This window comes from Maniola hyperantus, chromosome 15, assembly GCF_902806685.2.
Source record: "Maniola hyperantus chromosome 15, iAphHyp1.2, whole genome shotgun sequence".
NCBI classification, from domain to species: domain Eukaryota; kingdom Metazoa; phylum Arthropoda; class Insecta; order Lepidoptera; family Nymphalidae; genus Maniola; species Maniola hyperantus.
Window position 1 is genome coordinate 6,251,386 of NC_048550.1, and position 13,208 is coordinate 6,264,593.

Sequence of the window (13,208 nt, forward strand, 5' to 3'; positions counted from 1 at the left end):
TTTCTTTTTAATTACTATGTTTGTTTCTGTTAAAGGAAGGATTTGGCCGATTAAAACTACTAGAATGTATTAAAACTATTAGATGCAGAATGACTGGATTACAATTTTGATCTCAAAATATTTTTTTGTACATAAACTCATACTTATACATATTAATGTAATAAAAAAATAATAGCCTCAAGTATTAAATGTTTGTTTCTATAATCAAATTATTAAATTTCCGAGTGGTGAACTGATATTTTTTTTATATTTGGTGATAAACTTGGACCAAAATTCTTATGGGCCTGGTAATCGGAGATAAATATGATGAAAGCGGTGGGCTCGAAATACGCTGTTTTTCAAATGAAGATAGCTTTAAATTATGGGATTTGACAAGAAATTGTGGAAGATAGACTGATTTTTTAAATCTTTACTCATGCTTTAGTACAGGTATCTTGACAATGATTATATTCTAAATATAAAAATATTATATATACTCGAGCATGCGCGCCAGTTTCCTTCAAGCCTGGTATTAGAAATGTGAACTTATGCCACCTCATATAAGAATATTAACACACTATATGTAATAAATGAATGTTTTTGATTGTATATTAAGAGTATATATACAGGTGTTGTTTACATTTTTTTGAGAAATGCGTAGGTCAGGTATCTGTACTGTTCTGGGTACGACGGATAGACACGGTAGTCGTTTTATATCATTGGATAGGAAAGTATGGACCATGCCAATTGGATCTCTCATTTTGGCCAAAACGCATTTCTATCATCGAGACTGATAATGTAGAACGTTGATAACATAGTTAGATCTGTTCTATTATTTTTTAAAGTTTTGTAAATTTTGACGGCGAATATATATTTTTTGGACGGCTCACCTTTGGAATATAGAGTATTTTAAATCTTGTCATTGCTCAAATCAAAATTTTCATTAGGAGCCACACTTATGATATAATATGCCGAATTTCAAATGTAAACAGTGTGATTGTAAATTTCAAGTTACTGATATCTAAGTATATGTGTATTATAATTTTATATAATAACGTGTATCGATTATATTATTTAACAAATGAATGTGATATGTAAGTGAATAAAGGTCTTAACTTGACAACTTTCGGCACTGATACGCGAGCGTGTCGTATCTCTGCGTAGGTCAGCACAAAGTAGAAAGTGGCCATGAGTTGTGAAGTGTTACCGAAGGTGCTGCCGGCTGCGGAGTGATTTATATGTGTAAGGTGAGGGAAGGTTTGCACTGGCTTGTGATGGGCAGGTGTTCTAATATCTACCTTTTGGACTTGCGGTAACATGATGGCATTTTTTTAAGTTTATTTGTATATTTGTGACAGTCAAAACTAATAAAAAGTTTTGATTATGTACAAATTGTTTGGATTTTTTAAATAAAGTACACAATATGTATGTAGATACTTAAAAATTATTCAGTAGTATTATAATAAAGCCAATAAAACTCATCTATGATTTCATGATCATTAGTAATAAATATTGTAATGGTAATAGTAATTTATGCTGCGCAAAAATAAGAAGTTCATTTAAATATGGAATACAAAGCCGAGCCAGTATTTAAAAACCGGATTACTGTGTAGATTTCTCTCATAAGTGCAATATCTAGCTGTAATGTTGACACATATTCTACCGAACCGTATATACGTCGTGAATCTGTGACTTTATTTTGTTTCCTCCAAACAAACCCTTACATTATTTTAGTTGCACACATATAAACAATTGTACAGGTTCTGTAATCGTCGTAAGCTTTATTCACATCGCTTCCTGTTAGCTTCCAGATGTTAATAGATACCCAAATTATGCTTTACTAACATAATGACTTACAATGTTTAGATTTATGTCACAGGTCCAGGTTGTACTTTAGGATTTATCTTTCCCAATGTCGTTACTCATTTTAAGATTTAGTAAGTTTAGGTGACCCGAAAACACTAGCTGTTAATAAATGTGTGCTATAAAACGGTACCCTTACCGATTAATTTTATGTAAGAATGTTCTATATAGAGTTGTTTCCACATTCCATTAATCCTATCCATCAATTAATATTGTAAGAGTCGAGTTGTATAATGGAGGAAGTATTTAATTACTTAGCCTAAACAAAAAATTAGGTCCTCGCCTCAAGTCGAGTTTGTTGTTAGCAGGCAGTGACCAGTCCTGTTCAAGGTAAATGTACACTAGAATAGAACCTTTTGACTTCATCAACTGCCTTTCCCAGTTTACTTCTTGAGCTCACATTTGTAAACCATATTCACAAGTGAAACAACTCTGTGTACAATAATGAATGAATTTTAAAGTACATAAAGATATTTTTGTATGTTCAGGGTAGGAGTGCGAGATGATGTAACATAAAAATAAATTTGCTAGAACCTTAGATTTGATAGTTCTTTTATAGATGGTTAATATTATTTTAAAGTTTGCTTTTAGATGATTCATAAGTTTGTAATTTTTATTACTACGATATTAGATTAAATACTAACATAAAACTAAACCAAAAGTGCCCATTGAGATAAGTTTATAAATAAGCAAGCCTTTTGTTCAGCATTTTGTTAAAGAATAATATTTAGGCGACTCTAAAATTAGTGATTAAGAAATTATGGAAGGATTGTTGAGTTTTAGTTTTCTAAAATTGTTGAGGTTTATTGAAAAATTCTTTAATTTTTTTTTACATGCAATGTTCAACAAAAGGCTTGTTTTTAGAGGCATTAATTAACATCAATAATAATAGTATCGATTTTAAGTAATGATAAGAATGGTTTTATTATAGTTTTGTTTCAAAGAAGAAATTCTAATTACTATTTTTGTTTCCAATATTTTATCCATTTTACCTGTTTTCATTGTAATGTATCTTGCTGTATTGCAGACATATCCAATATACAGACTGATTTAAAATACTCGTTTTTCATTTAATTCAATCATATTCCTCAATAGTAAAAGTAGCTCGACAATACAAAAAGATTTACACCTGCATTCACAATCATTATACTTACCTACTATTGTTAATGTAAAATATTTTCTGCACTGTAATGATTGTGAATATGGTTGTAAATATGTTGTATTAACAACATATTTACAACCATATACTAAAATGTTACCAAAAAGTTTGTCTTTGGTCACATTTTAAAATAGTGTGTTTGGGATTTTTTTAATTTGGAAGGTACACCAAAATATACACAATATCCTGTTTAGTAAGAACAATATATATTTTCCTTAACAAATATAAATAGTATTATTATACTAGTACTGGATACTACGTTTAGTTTGTATGTCATCTAAAAGTATCCTGAGCTCTTCATCTTCAAATCTGCCTTCCAAAGATGGAATCAATGCTTTGGCTTCCTCAGGTGTCTCTGGACATAAGTTGGCTAAACTTGCAATTTCAAATTTATGTAACTTTTTAGACTGTAGAAGGCTGAAAAGTTATTTGAAAAGTTAAGTAATTACCTTGAACTGGTGATAACTTATAACTAATTACTTTTGTCATTTAAGTAAACAAATGGTAATTAACAAATAACTTAATAACAAATTAAGTTTATTCTCTATCTTTCTTTATGCTTTATTCTCTATCTCTCTTTAAACTTTTTACTCTCTAACCCCAAGAATTATTCAGAAGTCAATAAGGACCTTTGCTTATATGCTATGCTGGTTTTCAACAGATTTGATTTTACTTTTTAGATTTTGATTAACACTTTATGCCTCATATTATCCAAATATATAAAAGATGTGCACAGCTCAAACTACTGGATGGATCAGGCTGAAATTTTGCATGCAGATAGCTATTATGATGTATACATCCGCAAAGAAAGGGATTTTGAATATTCAACCCCTAAGGAGGTAAAATAGGGTCTTGAAATTTGCTAGTCCACATGGACATAAGCTAGTGCAGTTATATGCCTGTGAAAGTGGCATTACATTGTTGTACTTATAGCTAGCAAACAACACATGACTGAATATATCAGCAACTCCATAATAATTGAAAGCAAATTTGGCAAGCAATTGCCCATACAATTTGCAGAATAATTAGCACAGACCGCCAGATCGATGCAGATAGGTTAGATATGTATAGTTTGTGACAGGTCAAGTAGGGGGTCACCCTGCACACCTGCACTTACCCACACTGGCTTAGCGCGGGGGCTGTGCGGGGCGTCCCCACCCTGATTGCCATCTTGACCTGTCGCGTACGATAAGACCTCTTATACATAGTTACATATTAAATAGATCTCTAGCACTCAACAATTGTGTTTACCTAGGAACTAAACTGATTGCACGAACGCAAAACATACCCAAGAATAAATAGGTACTCACTTTCTGATAGCAGTAATAGTTTCTTTGTTTTTAAACTTTTTGAACATGTTTGTGTATGTCAGGGTCTTCATGAATACCTCAGAAAACTCTTGTTCTTCTTCGGCAGATTCGTTTTGAGCCTTTCTATGCTCCAACAACATATCAACTTCTGATATAAGTAAAGTTTCAGCGTTTTCAAATTCTGAATAAAAAATTAAATTCATTAAAATAAACAATTGTTTACATAAACATCTTAATAAATGTTGCTTCACTTTACCTTTAGGAAACTGCAAATCTGCTGCATCTTCTTCCACGACATCCTGAATCGGCCCAGACATTATAAAAAGTAGGACACTTGTTTTATTCCAAAAAACACAGTTAAATTTCAACAACTAATGGAACTTAGAATTATTGACCACTATTTACACGTTTTCAGACTTCATTGTATGTAAAATTAATCTTGTTTTAATATTCTTAAATGTTCAAAAGTTAGTTATTAGCACTTAAGTATTCAAAAACGGCAAGATAAATATAATATTTAAATTGAACCCTCTATTGGTAATTATCATATATTACAAAGTACTCTGTGGTAATTATCACCGACCAGAAATAAAAGATTATGATTGATGACCACAGAATGAACACTATGTGCATTAACTATATGCGAATCACCGACCCATAGAAATAAAAGATAAAAGGTGCGAATGTGCGACAACCTCTCTAGTCTCTTGGCACTTAAATGACATTGACAGGGGAGCGCTGTTGGAGAACAAAGTCTTGAAACGTAGACTGAATAAAAAGCTAGACTAATGTACCGTGTAACGCGACTGAGATAGCGATAGCACGAAGTAACGATGAATAACACGACAATTACCATTGTTTAGTAGTCAATATTTGTATTAACCCATCAACAATATTTGTATTAAAAGTTTTTATGTGAAAACAAGTAAATAACTAATGAGAAATACAATGACGCAACGAATTCTCAAAATTTGTTTTGCAACTAAAGTTGTATTCCTTGAAAAAAATCGGTTACACAATAAGGGACAAAAAGTAGGTTAGCTGCATCTCTGTTTATCACATTAGTAACTTTATCTGTGCTCTCTTTTTAGTGTGAATGAGAAAGCAAACGTTCCTTTGCCTAGATTTTCTACTCCGTCTACGATCACAGGTAATCACTACGTTGTTAGAGATATGATATGACTTCCATACAAAACCAAAAATGTTTAAAATGAAGGCAATGCTTCAAAACCAACATTACGACACTAACATTGACAGAAACACAGTGCTGCCAACATAACCAAAGTGCAAGCAGCTCTGGGGTCATATTAAATTATCTATTCTTTGAGGCCTTAAAGGTCTGATCCAGGGCCATAAAATAAATTTAAAAAAAAACCTATTCTTCGTTTTTTTGTATATTTATAATCTCTTTGGTTTTTATTTATTTTCAAAGTGGTTTTAGAATAACTTTAATAATAATTATTTAACTAAATAAGTATAACGTCATGAAAGTAATGTTAATGTAAAGTTTTTTGTACTAGTTGATGATGTATTAGTCTTTATTTAATTAGTTTAATAATTTAATGTTTAAAGTACAAACTATGTCGAAAACTCCATCTAAAAGTGCGCAAAATTTAAACTTCCACTTTAGTCCGAAGGGTAGGTGTTAATTTTTTTTTAGTAAAATTTAAATTCTTAATCAATACTTGCACATGGTTTCACATGATATTTAAATTTATTGTTTTAGAAATTACCAGCCCGAACAAAGATAGTCCTGGTATATCGAAGACTGTTTACACTCATTTATCAAATCTTCATCGTCTCTTAAATGATTGGTCAAGTATAAGAGTAAAAGGAGTACAAATATGCAAATCTTTAACCTCGTTGAAGTTGCAAGAGTGTGAAGATGACTATTATCCCCATCAAATTAAACCACTCACTGAAAGCTTATTGCAATCATTGGATGCTCTTAAAGATATAGTTGAAGGTTATTCTTTTCATATTATTAACTTAGTATTTATGATCGGGATGCAGGCTGCTGCCCAAAAATGGATGATGCTTGCAACGTTTGTCATGTGAATTTAGGTTTTTAAAATCCCATGGGAACTTTTTGATTTTTCACGAAGTCGCCATCCGTTAAGAAAGGATTTTTGAAAATTCAACCCCTAAGGGCATCCCCTTAGGGGTTGAATTTTGTGTAGTCCACGCGGACGAAGTAGCGAGCATAAGCTAGTGTAACATATATCTATTTCATTTTACATAATATAATATCACCAATTTCTATGGATTAAAAAAAAAATTTTACAGGAGCTGTAATAATAAAGTATCAAATGCAAGCATTAACCAAATTACAGTCAAGCGAAGAACCTGTCATAAACACTTGGTTGGTCAGTGAAATATCTGAAAACATTGACAAAGTGTGTGACACATTGCAAAAGGAACTTAGGTTAAAACAAATCATAACAGGTACGATAATCAAGACAGTTTCATCTTAGCATGAAAAAACCCGGCCAAGTGCGAGTCAGGCTCGCGCAATGAGGGTTCCGTACTACAGTCGTATTTTTTCGACATTATGTATGATAATTCAAAAATTATGGTGCATAAAAATAAATAAAAATCTGTTTTAGAATGTACAGGTAAAGACCTTTCATATGATATGTTATCTCACTTCGAAAGTTGAAAATACTAATTTATTAGTTCATGACCACAATTTAATTTTTTTTGTGTGATCTAACCCTAAATTCACGGTTTTTAGATTTTTCCCCTAATGTCAACTATAAGACCTACCTACCTGCCACATTTCATGATTCTAGGTCAATGGGAAGTACCCTGTAGGTTTCTTGACAGACAGACAGATAAGGGTTCCGTTTTATCTACCTCCATGCAGGCCCTGCACAGTGTTGGTGATAACTACATATAACGAAAAGGTGTTTGCTTAATGGGCTATACCCTGTTATATTATGTCCCACCCCTTCCTGAATAGGCTACTTGACAATTTTTTTAAGTTGGTCTTAAATGGTTAATATTTGTCCTATTATATCAAAAAAATTAACACTATATTTTTTTGCGCCCTAAAAACCGTAAAACTTTAATTTAAAAAAATATTTTTCTTAGACAGGTGAAAACACTGTCGGCCATGTTTGGCCGATAGATTATCTTTGCTCTGACGTCATGCATTTGTAAACAACAGTATAACCCTGTGGTTATACTGTTGTTTACAAATGGACAAATATTAACCATTTAAGACCAACTTAAAAAAATTGTCAAGTAGCCTATTTACTTCTACCCAGGCAGAGTATTTTGTTAGTTTGGCTAAAAAACATTTTTTTTGTTTCAGAAAACATTGCGCATTGTAGAGATGAAAATTTAATTGAAGTTTATGCTAGCGCTTGGGAATTCGAAGCCTACTTTAACATGGAGGGAAATTCTTATTTATTTGCGGAAGTTGGATTAGTAGGAATTACATAATTTTCTTAATATTGTTTTCTTTAATTTATTCCTAGAGGTAAGGTTTATAGAGCGCACTTTGACTTTGCTCAGATTTAAGACTGTTAAAACGAGACAGCATTATATCGTTGGCATAAATCTGTCTCATTTTAACTAAAATTTAAGTCTGAGCAAAGTCAAAGTACGCTATTTCAGTCTCGCCTTCCGAGGAGCTTGGAAAGAATGCATCCAAACTAAGAGAAAAAATTTCCTTCATGTCCTGATCTCTTAGCTAGAAATATGTACTACGTAAAAATATTTTGTTTCAATAAAAATTTTTATAATCCTATAAAAACAATTGAAAATATACTAAAATATATTTCTAGCTAAGTCACAATATGGCGGAAGCTTTTCCCTTTCTTACTTTGGACGCATTATAAATGTGTACTTCAAAACAATAATCCTTTTTATTTGGGACCACAAAACTTAAAGATTTAAACTACTGATTACTAATGAATATACAAGGTAGTTAGAGATCGCGTTTTCAAGTGAAGATTCTAATCGAACATTGCGTGCTTCACCTCTGCCCGCCAAAAACGTCTAGGAACAAAATGAGAAAATAACCGGTCAAGTGCGTGCCGGACTCGCACACAAAGGGTTCCAACTTCCATGCCATCGTACAAGAAATAACACTTTAATTTTCAAGATGGTCATTTAGAAAAAAACCGGCCAAGTGCGAGTCAGACTCGCGCACTGAGGGTTCCGTATTTCAATCGTATTTTATCGACATTTTGCATGATAAATCAAAAACTATTTTACCTAAAAATAAATAAAAATCTGTTTTAGAATGTACAAGTGAAGCCCTTTCATATGATACCCCATTTGATATCTTACTTCGAAAATTGAAAATACTAATTATTAGTTTATGACCACAATTTAATTTTTTTGGTGTGATGTAACCACATATTCACGGTTTTCAGATTTTTCCCCTAAAGCCAGCTATAAGACCCACCTACCTGCCAAATTTCATGATTCTAGGTCAACGGGAAGTACCCTGTAGGTTTCTTGACAGACATAGGGACAGACAGACAGACAACAAAGTGATCCTATAAGGGTTCCGTTTTTCCTTTTGAGGTACGGAACCCTAAGAATCAACTTACGATTCATGAAATACGGACGGACGGATGGCCAGCGGCATACATCGTAAAACTGTAGTAAAAGGGTCCCGTTGAAACCTTTCGGGAACCCTAAGAAGGGTACCTATGTACAAAATCGTTATTTTAAAAGTGCCTTTTTTAATTTGTGTCTTACAAATTTTTGAAATTGGCTTTATTTTTGGAAACCTTCGCGATTGAGCCAAAATCTTTCAAAGTCGATATCTGGCTTTTCTATTTCTAGTGATCAGAGGAGGGGGTCTTAAGGTTTGTATTCTTACCAGCTATCATGCGCAGGATGCCGTTGCTGCTTCCACGGATTCTGGATAATAGCTAGGTCTATTCTTGCGCCATTATAAATAGTTACCTACTACTTAATACCTAAGCCGCATGTTTGATAGGTCCTAAGTATTAAGTAGGTAGATACCATTTATTTCTATGTGTTAGCTGTAGGTAGCCACCTCCTCCCGACTTCCTACCCACTTTCTCCATTTCGTTACTTTTAACTTTTTACGATGTAATTAGGGCCTTGAACTTCTACTTATAGGCTACAGGCTACAGGGATAGGTACCTACTGTAGATATAATAGGCAAGCTATGGGTAATGGACGTGGGGTTAACAAGGTTGTATCCATAGCGACCTACACTAAAACACCATTATTTTCATGTAGATAGCAACTTAAAATACACCTTAGTACTAACTAAGGTAGCCAGTAGGTAAACAAAATAGACTTTCGATCAATATTACGAATTTTCATACTATAATCTATAATTATGTTACTCGTGTAGATACTTGCCTATTTATTTATACGTCTACTAGCTTTTTCTCGCGACTTTGTTCGCTAAAAGTATAGGAAGGTATCGCACGGTGAATACAAAAATGGCACTATCCATGGCAATTCTGAGTTACAATTTTGTCCCTACCTTAATTCTGCGAGCAAAATACAAGTCAAAGTCTAATATTTTATTCAAAACTAGCTGACCCGGCGAACTTATTACCGCCTAACAGACCCAATAGAAAAGTGTTGTTTTTAGACTTTTTCAGGCAATTTTTTAAATTTTTCTCTCCGTATGAAGCATCCTTGTACGTGCTCGTACTTCAAGGAATATTATAAAAAAAAGAATTAGCGAAATCGTCAAATTATATGAAATGACCTCTACACATTTAAGTCTTTAATGATGTACCAGCTTGGTATGGATGTCCTACTTTAGTATACCGACATGATTTAAATAGACGACGACGTTTTTATTTTCAGAATATAAAAACTGGAGGTACCTATTTCCTTCTTCCTAAAGTTAATGGGGTGTAAAATCGCCGGTTTTTCCTTAGAATTTAGGTCAATTTGTAATCCCCATGGGGCGTGCGAGGGTGCCTTTTTGATTTCCACCTATATTTATCACTTACGTACTTATTACGATTTGTTGATAGATGTTCCACTTGGTAGGTATAGTTATTATACTTTGAAAATTGAAAATACTAATTATTATTATTTGTTCATGAACACATTTTAATTTATTTTGCGAAGTAACCACAAATTCACGGTTTTCGGATTTTTCCTTTATTTGTGCTATAAGACCTACCTATCTGCCAAATTTCATGGTTCTAGGTCAACAGGAAGTTAAGTACCCTATAGGTTTTGTTGACAGACAGGACAGACGGACAGACAGAAGAGATCCTATAAGGGTTCCTTTTCCATCAATAAAACTAAATCAGTTACGTTACCTAGTCACCTATATACATCAGGTACCTACTGACATAAAATATTTAAGTTCCAACTTATATCTAAACGTTTAAAAAATACTTAATGTAGGCACAGGCACAGAAGATATAATAGTACAATACAGGTAGGTTTGTGTTTGCTCACGCCTCTGCTCTGACCGCCGCTAAACATTGTTTCTTACTTTAATGAACTAGAAAATACATAGAGTTGTCTTTATATGATTTTATTTTTTACCAACGTAATTTTTTATAGAGAAAAATCATAATCATCATTTTAAACAATATAAAATAATGATTAATTTAGATAAGCATGTCCCTACTTAGAAGCTAGGAAAAAATGAATTTATTTAGGTATACGCTACCTATCTATGTAGTAAATCTAGAAGGCAAAAGAAACTACATAATATACAGCAGTAGGTAGGTACTAGGTACACACTGAATATTCGCATCTATCTAAGTATCATCAGCATGTTTACTCGCACATCTCAAATATGATAACCATGTCAGTTTTATTGTTTCTTAACCTTGCAAGAACTGGAGCATATGTAGAGTCATTCCTAAATTAATATTGTGGTTTGATTTTACACTGTTAAAATCATATGGTGTCGATAAAAGTAAAGTGGGTAAGTAAATAAAACAAAAGCCTGGTTAATTAGTGCGATTTAAATTAATAATAAGTACATTATTTGCTATACTTCTAACTTATATCTTCTACAGAGATATTAAGTTAAATACACCCGAATGCCTCTTTGAAAGAACTTTAAACTCTTAAGTAGGCACCTATTTTGATAGTTTATTTTATTAGATGGCTAGTGATGTTCGTACGAAGTTATATAATCAGAAAAATCCTCCAACTTAAATAGCCATGTTTATTTTTAGTCTAGCAAGCTCAGTCAGCTGTCGTTTTATATTTCATTAGAATACCAGATCGTCTCAGCCCTTTTTAACATATATAAAAGAAGTTATAAGTATATGATTCTTCTCTTTTGTTTTTGTTATTCCTTTGCAGAGCGCAGCCTATAATTTCGGTTAGCGCTCTCGCCACATCATTTGTATACTGTTGACGTTTCTAACTATACGAGGCTTTCATATTACGGGATCGTGATATTCTTATTAAATTCGCAGCAGAGATGTAGCCGATTACTGCATTAGCCGACTATAGTGCGGTAGATTCGACGTAATTGTCCAAAATAATCGTGTATTGTTTTATGTAGTAAATTTTAGTTTCATTGTATTGTATAGTAATTATTTCGCAACATCTATGTAACAAGGTTGGAATCTATGTTATCATACTGTACACTCAAAATTTGCACCCGTTCAGCATTGAAAATCATAAACTAGGTAATTATGGCACATCTTCTGAGGAGTGCCTACGTTCTTGGCGCTGGGAAAGACTCTGAAGGTAAGAATATTTGTTAGTATACACTAGTAAGTACCTGCCCTTATCCGAGACACAATAACTCAACAAATATAAATGACTAGATGATGCCCGCGATTTCATCCGCGTGGATTTAGGTTTTTTTCTCCTTTGGGAACTCTATAAAAAGTAGCCTATGTCCTTCCCCGGGATGTAAGTTAACTATGTATCAAATTTCATCAAAATCGGTTGAACTGTTGGGCCGTGAAAAGCTAGCAGACAGACACTTTCGCATTTATAATATTAGTATGGATAATGCACTCCGGACCAAATTTCGCGGCCAATCTTCACAGAGATTAGCCATCTGCGCAGGAGTTATTGCGCGAACACAGAATATACTCTCTGTTCCATCACTCATAGTCCGATGAGACGGCAATCCGATACGAACGGATACAGATCAGACGCAGGAAACATGAATCTCTAGAAATTAATAGATAGACATACATAATATGATAATATTATTATGTGTAGGTATGTGTAACTGGCACTATGACGCGGTTCAATTTGAAGGCATTAAATTATTTATTTAAAGACAGGTACGTATTAAGCTTACATACTTATTATAATTTATTTTATCTATCAAAAGTACTAAAGTACATGCTACTGTTTAAACTACTAACAATAATTTGTCTAAGTAAATTAGTAGGTACTGTGTCTCCACTCGCTCTCATAATAAATTATAAAATGTAGCTGTCGTAGCACTCCTCGTAGCTTTTGCTACGAGCCTCACTTGTCGCGTGGAATTTCCACTGGACCGATTTTAATATAACTAAAAGTAATTTGCTGCTGAAAACCTCTAAAGGTTTTCAGCAGCTAATTACTTTGAGTGTAAAATAATACACATGTAATAAATAATGTAGTGTACATGTAATAAAATGCTGATCTTACAATAATTAGTTGTAAGATCAGCATTTTAAAACATGGCGTGTTTTGTTTGATGACAAGTAAAGTTCAACTAAGTATAAATACTTTGACATACCGTTGAAACTGATGTCATCATCATCATCATTATCAACTCAACGCGGACTCAGTACTATTTTCAAAATGAGAAGGGTTTGGCTATAGTCTACCACGTTGGCCTAGTGCGGACTGGCAGACTTCACACACCATTGAAAACATTATGGCGAATTCTTAGGCATGCAGGTTTCCTCGTGATGTTTTTATTCACCATTTACGCAAGTGATAGGTGCTCAAAACTGCCT

The 13,208-nt window shown here is 33.1% G+C and overlaps 3 protein-coding genes across 3 annotated transcripts in view; 2 read left to right on the top strand and 1 right to left on the bottom strand.

Moving 5' to 3' along the window:
- Positions 1-3,183: 3,183 nt before the first annotated feature.
- Positions 3,184-4,899, bottom strand: Polr2D (RNA polymerase II subunit D). The gene is made up of 3 exons (XM_034976186.2): positions 4,568-4,899; positions 4,312-4,492; positions 3,184-3,418 (listed from the first exon to the last, which is right to left on the bottom strand). The coding sequence occupies exons 1-3, from the start codon at positions 4,626-4,628 to the stop codon at positions 3,244-3,246; spliced, it is 417 nt and encodes a 138-aa protein (XP_034832077.1). The 5' UTR covers positions 4,629-4,899; the 3' UTR covers positions 3,184-3,243.
- A 739-nt stretch (positions 4,900-5,638) lies between these two features.
- Positions 5,639-7,769, top strand: LOC117988902 (cyclin-dependent kinase 2-interacting protein). Its single transcript, XM_034976183.2, has 4 exons — positions 5,639-5,949; positions 6,038-6,277; positions 6,598-6,756; positions 7,628-7,769. Exons 1-4 carry the CDS (start codon positions 5,874-5,876, stop codon positions 7,756-7,758), a joined length of 606 nt encoding a protein of 201 aa, XP_034832074.1. The 5' UTR covers positions 5,639-5,873; the 3' UTR covers positions 7,759-7,769.
- Positions 7,770-11,623: 3,854 nt separating this feature from the next.
- Positions 11,624-13,208, top strand: part of LOC117988904 (uncharacterized) — a 65,794-nt gene continuing 64,209 nt past the window's right edge. The window contains exon 1 of the mRNA XM_069503497.1: positions 11,624-11,991. Within this exon, the coding sequence (XP_069359598.1) occupies positions 11,937-11,991 (55 nt within the window). The 5' untranslated portion in view covers positions 11,624-11,936. The remainder of the gene's footprint in view (positions 11,992-13,208) is intronic.

What these genes read in the sequence shown, in the direction of transcription:
- Polr2D (XM_034976186.2), bottom strand. Translation starts at nt 4,628, where the DNA reads ATGTCTGGGCCGATTCAGGATGTCGTGGAAGAAGATGCAGCAGATTTG. An exon ending in AGATTTGCAGTTTCCTAAAG is followed by an intron (nt 4,493 to 4,567) that starts GTAAAGTGAAGC and finishes TTTTTTATTCAG; the next exon opens with AATTTGAAAACGCTGAAACT. An exon ending in ACTATTACTGCTATCAGAAA is followed by an intron (nt 3,419 to 4,311) that starts GTGAGTACCTAT and finishes ATAACTTTTCAG; the next exon opens with CCTTCTACAGTCTAAAAAGT.
- LOC117988902 (XM_034976183.2), top strand. Translation starts at nt 5,874, where the DNA reads ATGTTTAAAGTACAAACTATGTCGAAAACTCCATCTAAAAGTGCGCAA. An exon ending in CTTCCACTTTAGTCCGAAGG is followed by an intron (nt 5,950 to 6,037) that starts GTAGGTGTTAAT and finishes TTATTGTTTTAG; the next exon opens with AAATTACCAGCCCGAACAAA. An exon ending in GTTAAAACAAATCATAACAG is followed by an intron (nt 6,757 to 7,627) that starts GTACGATAATCA and finishes TTTTTGTTTCAG; the next exon opens with AAAACATTGCGCATTGTAGA.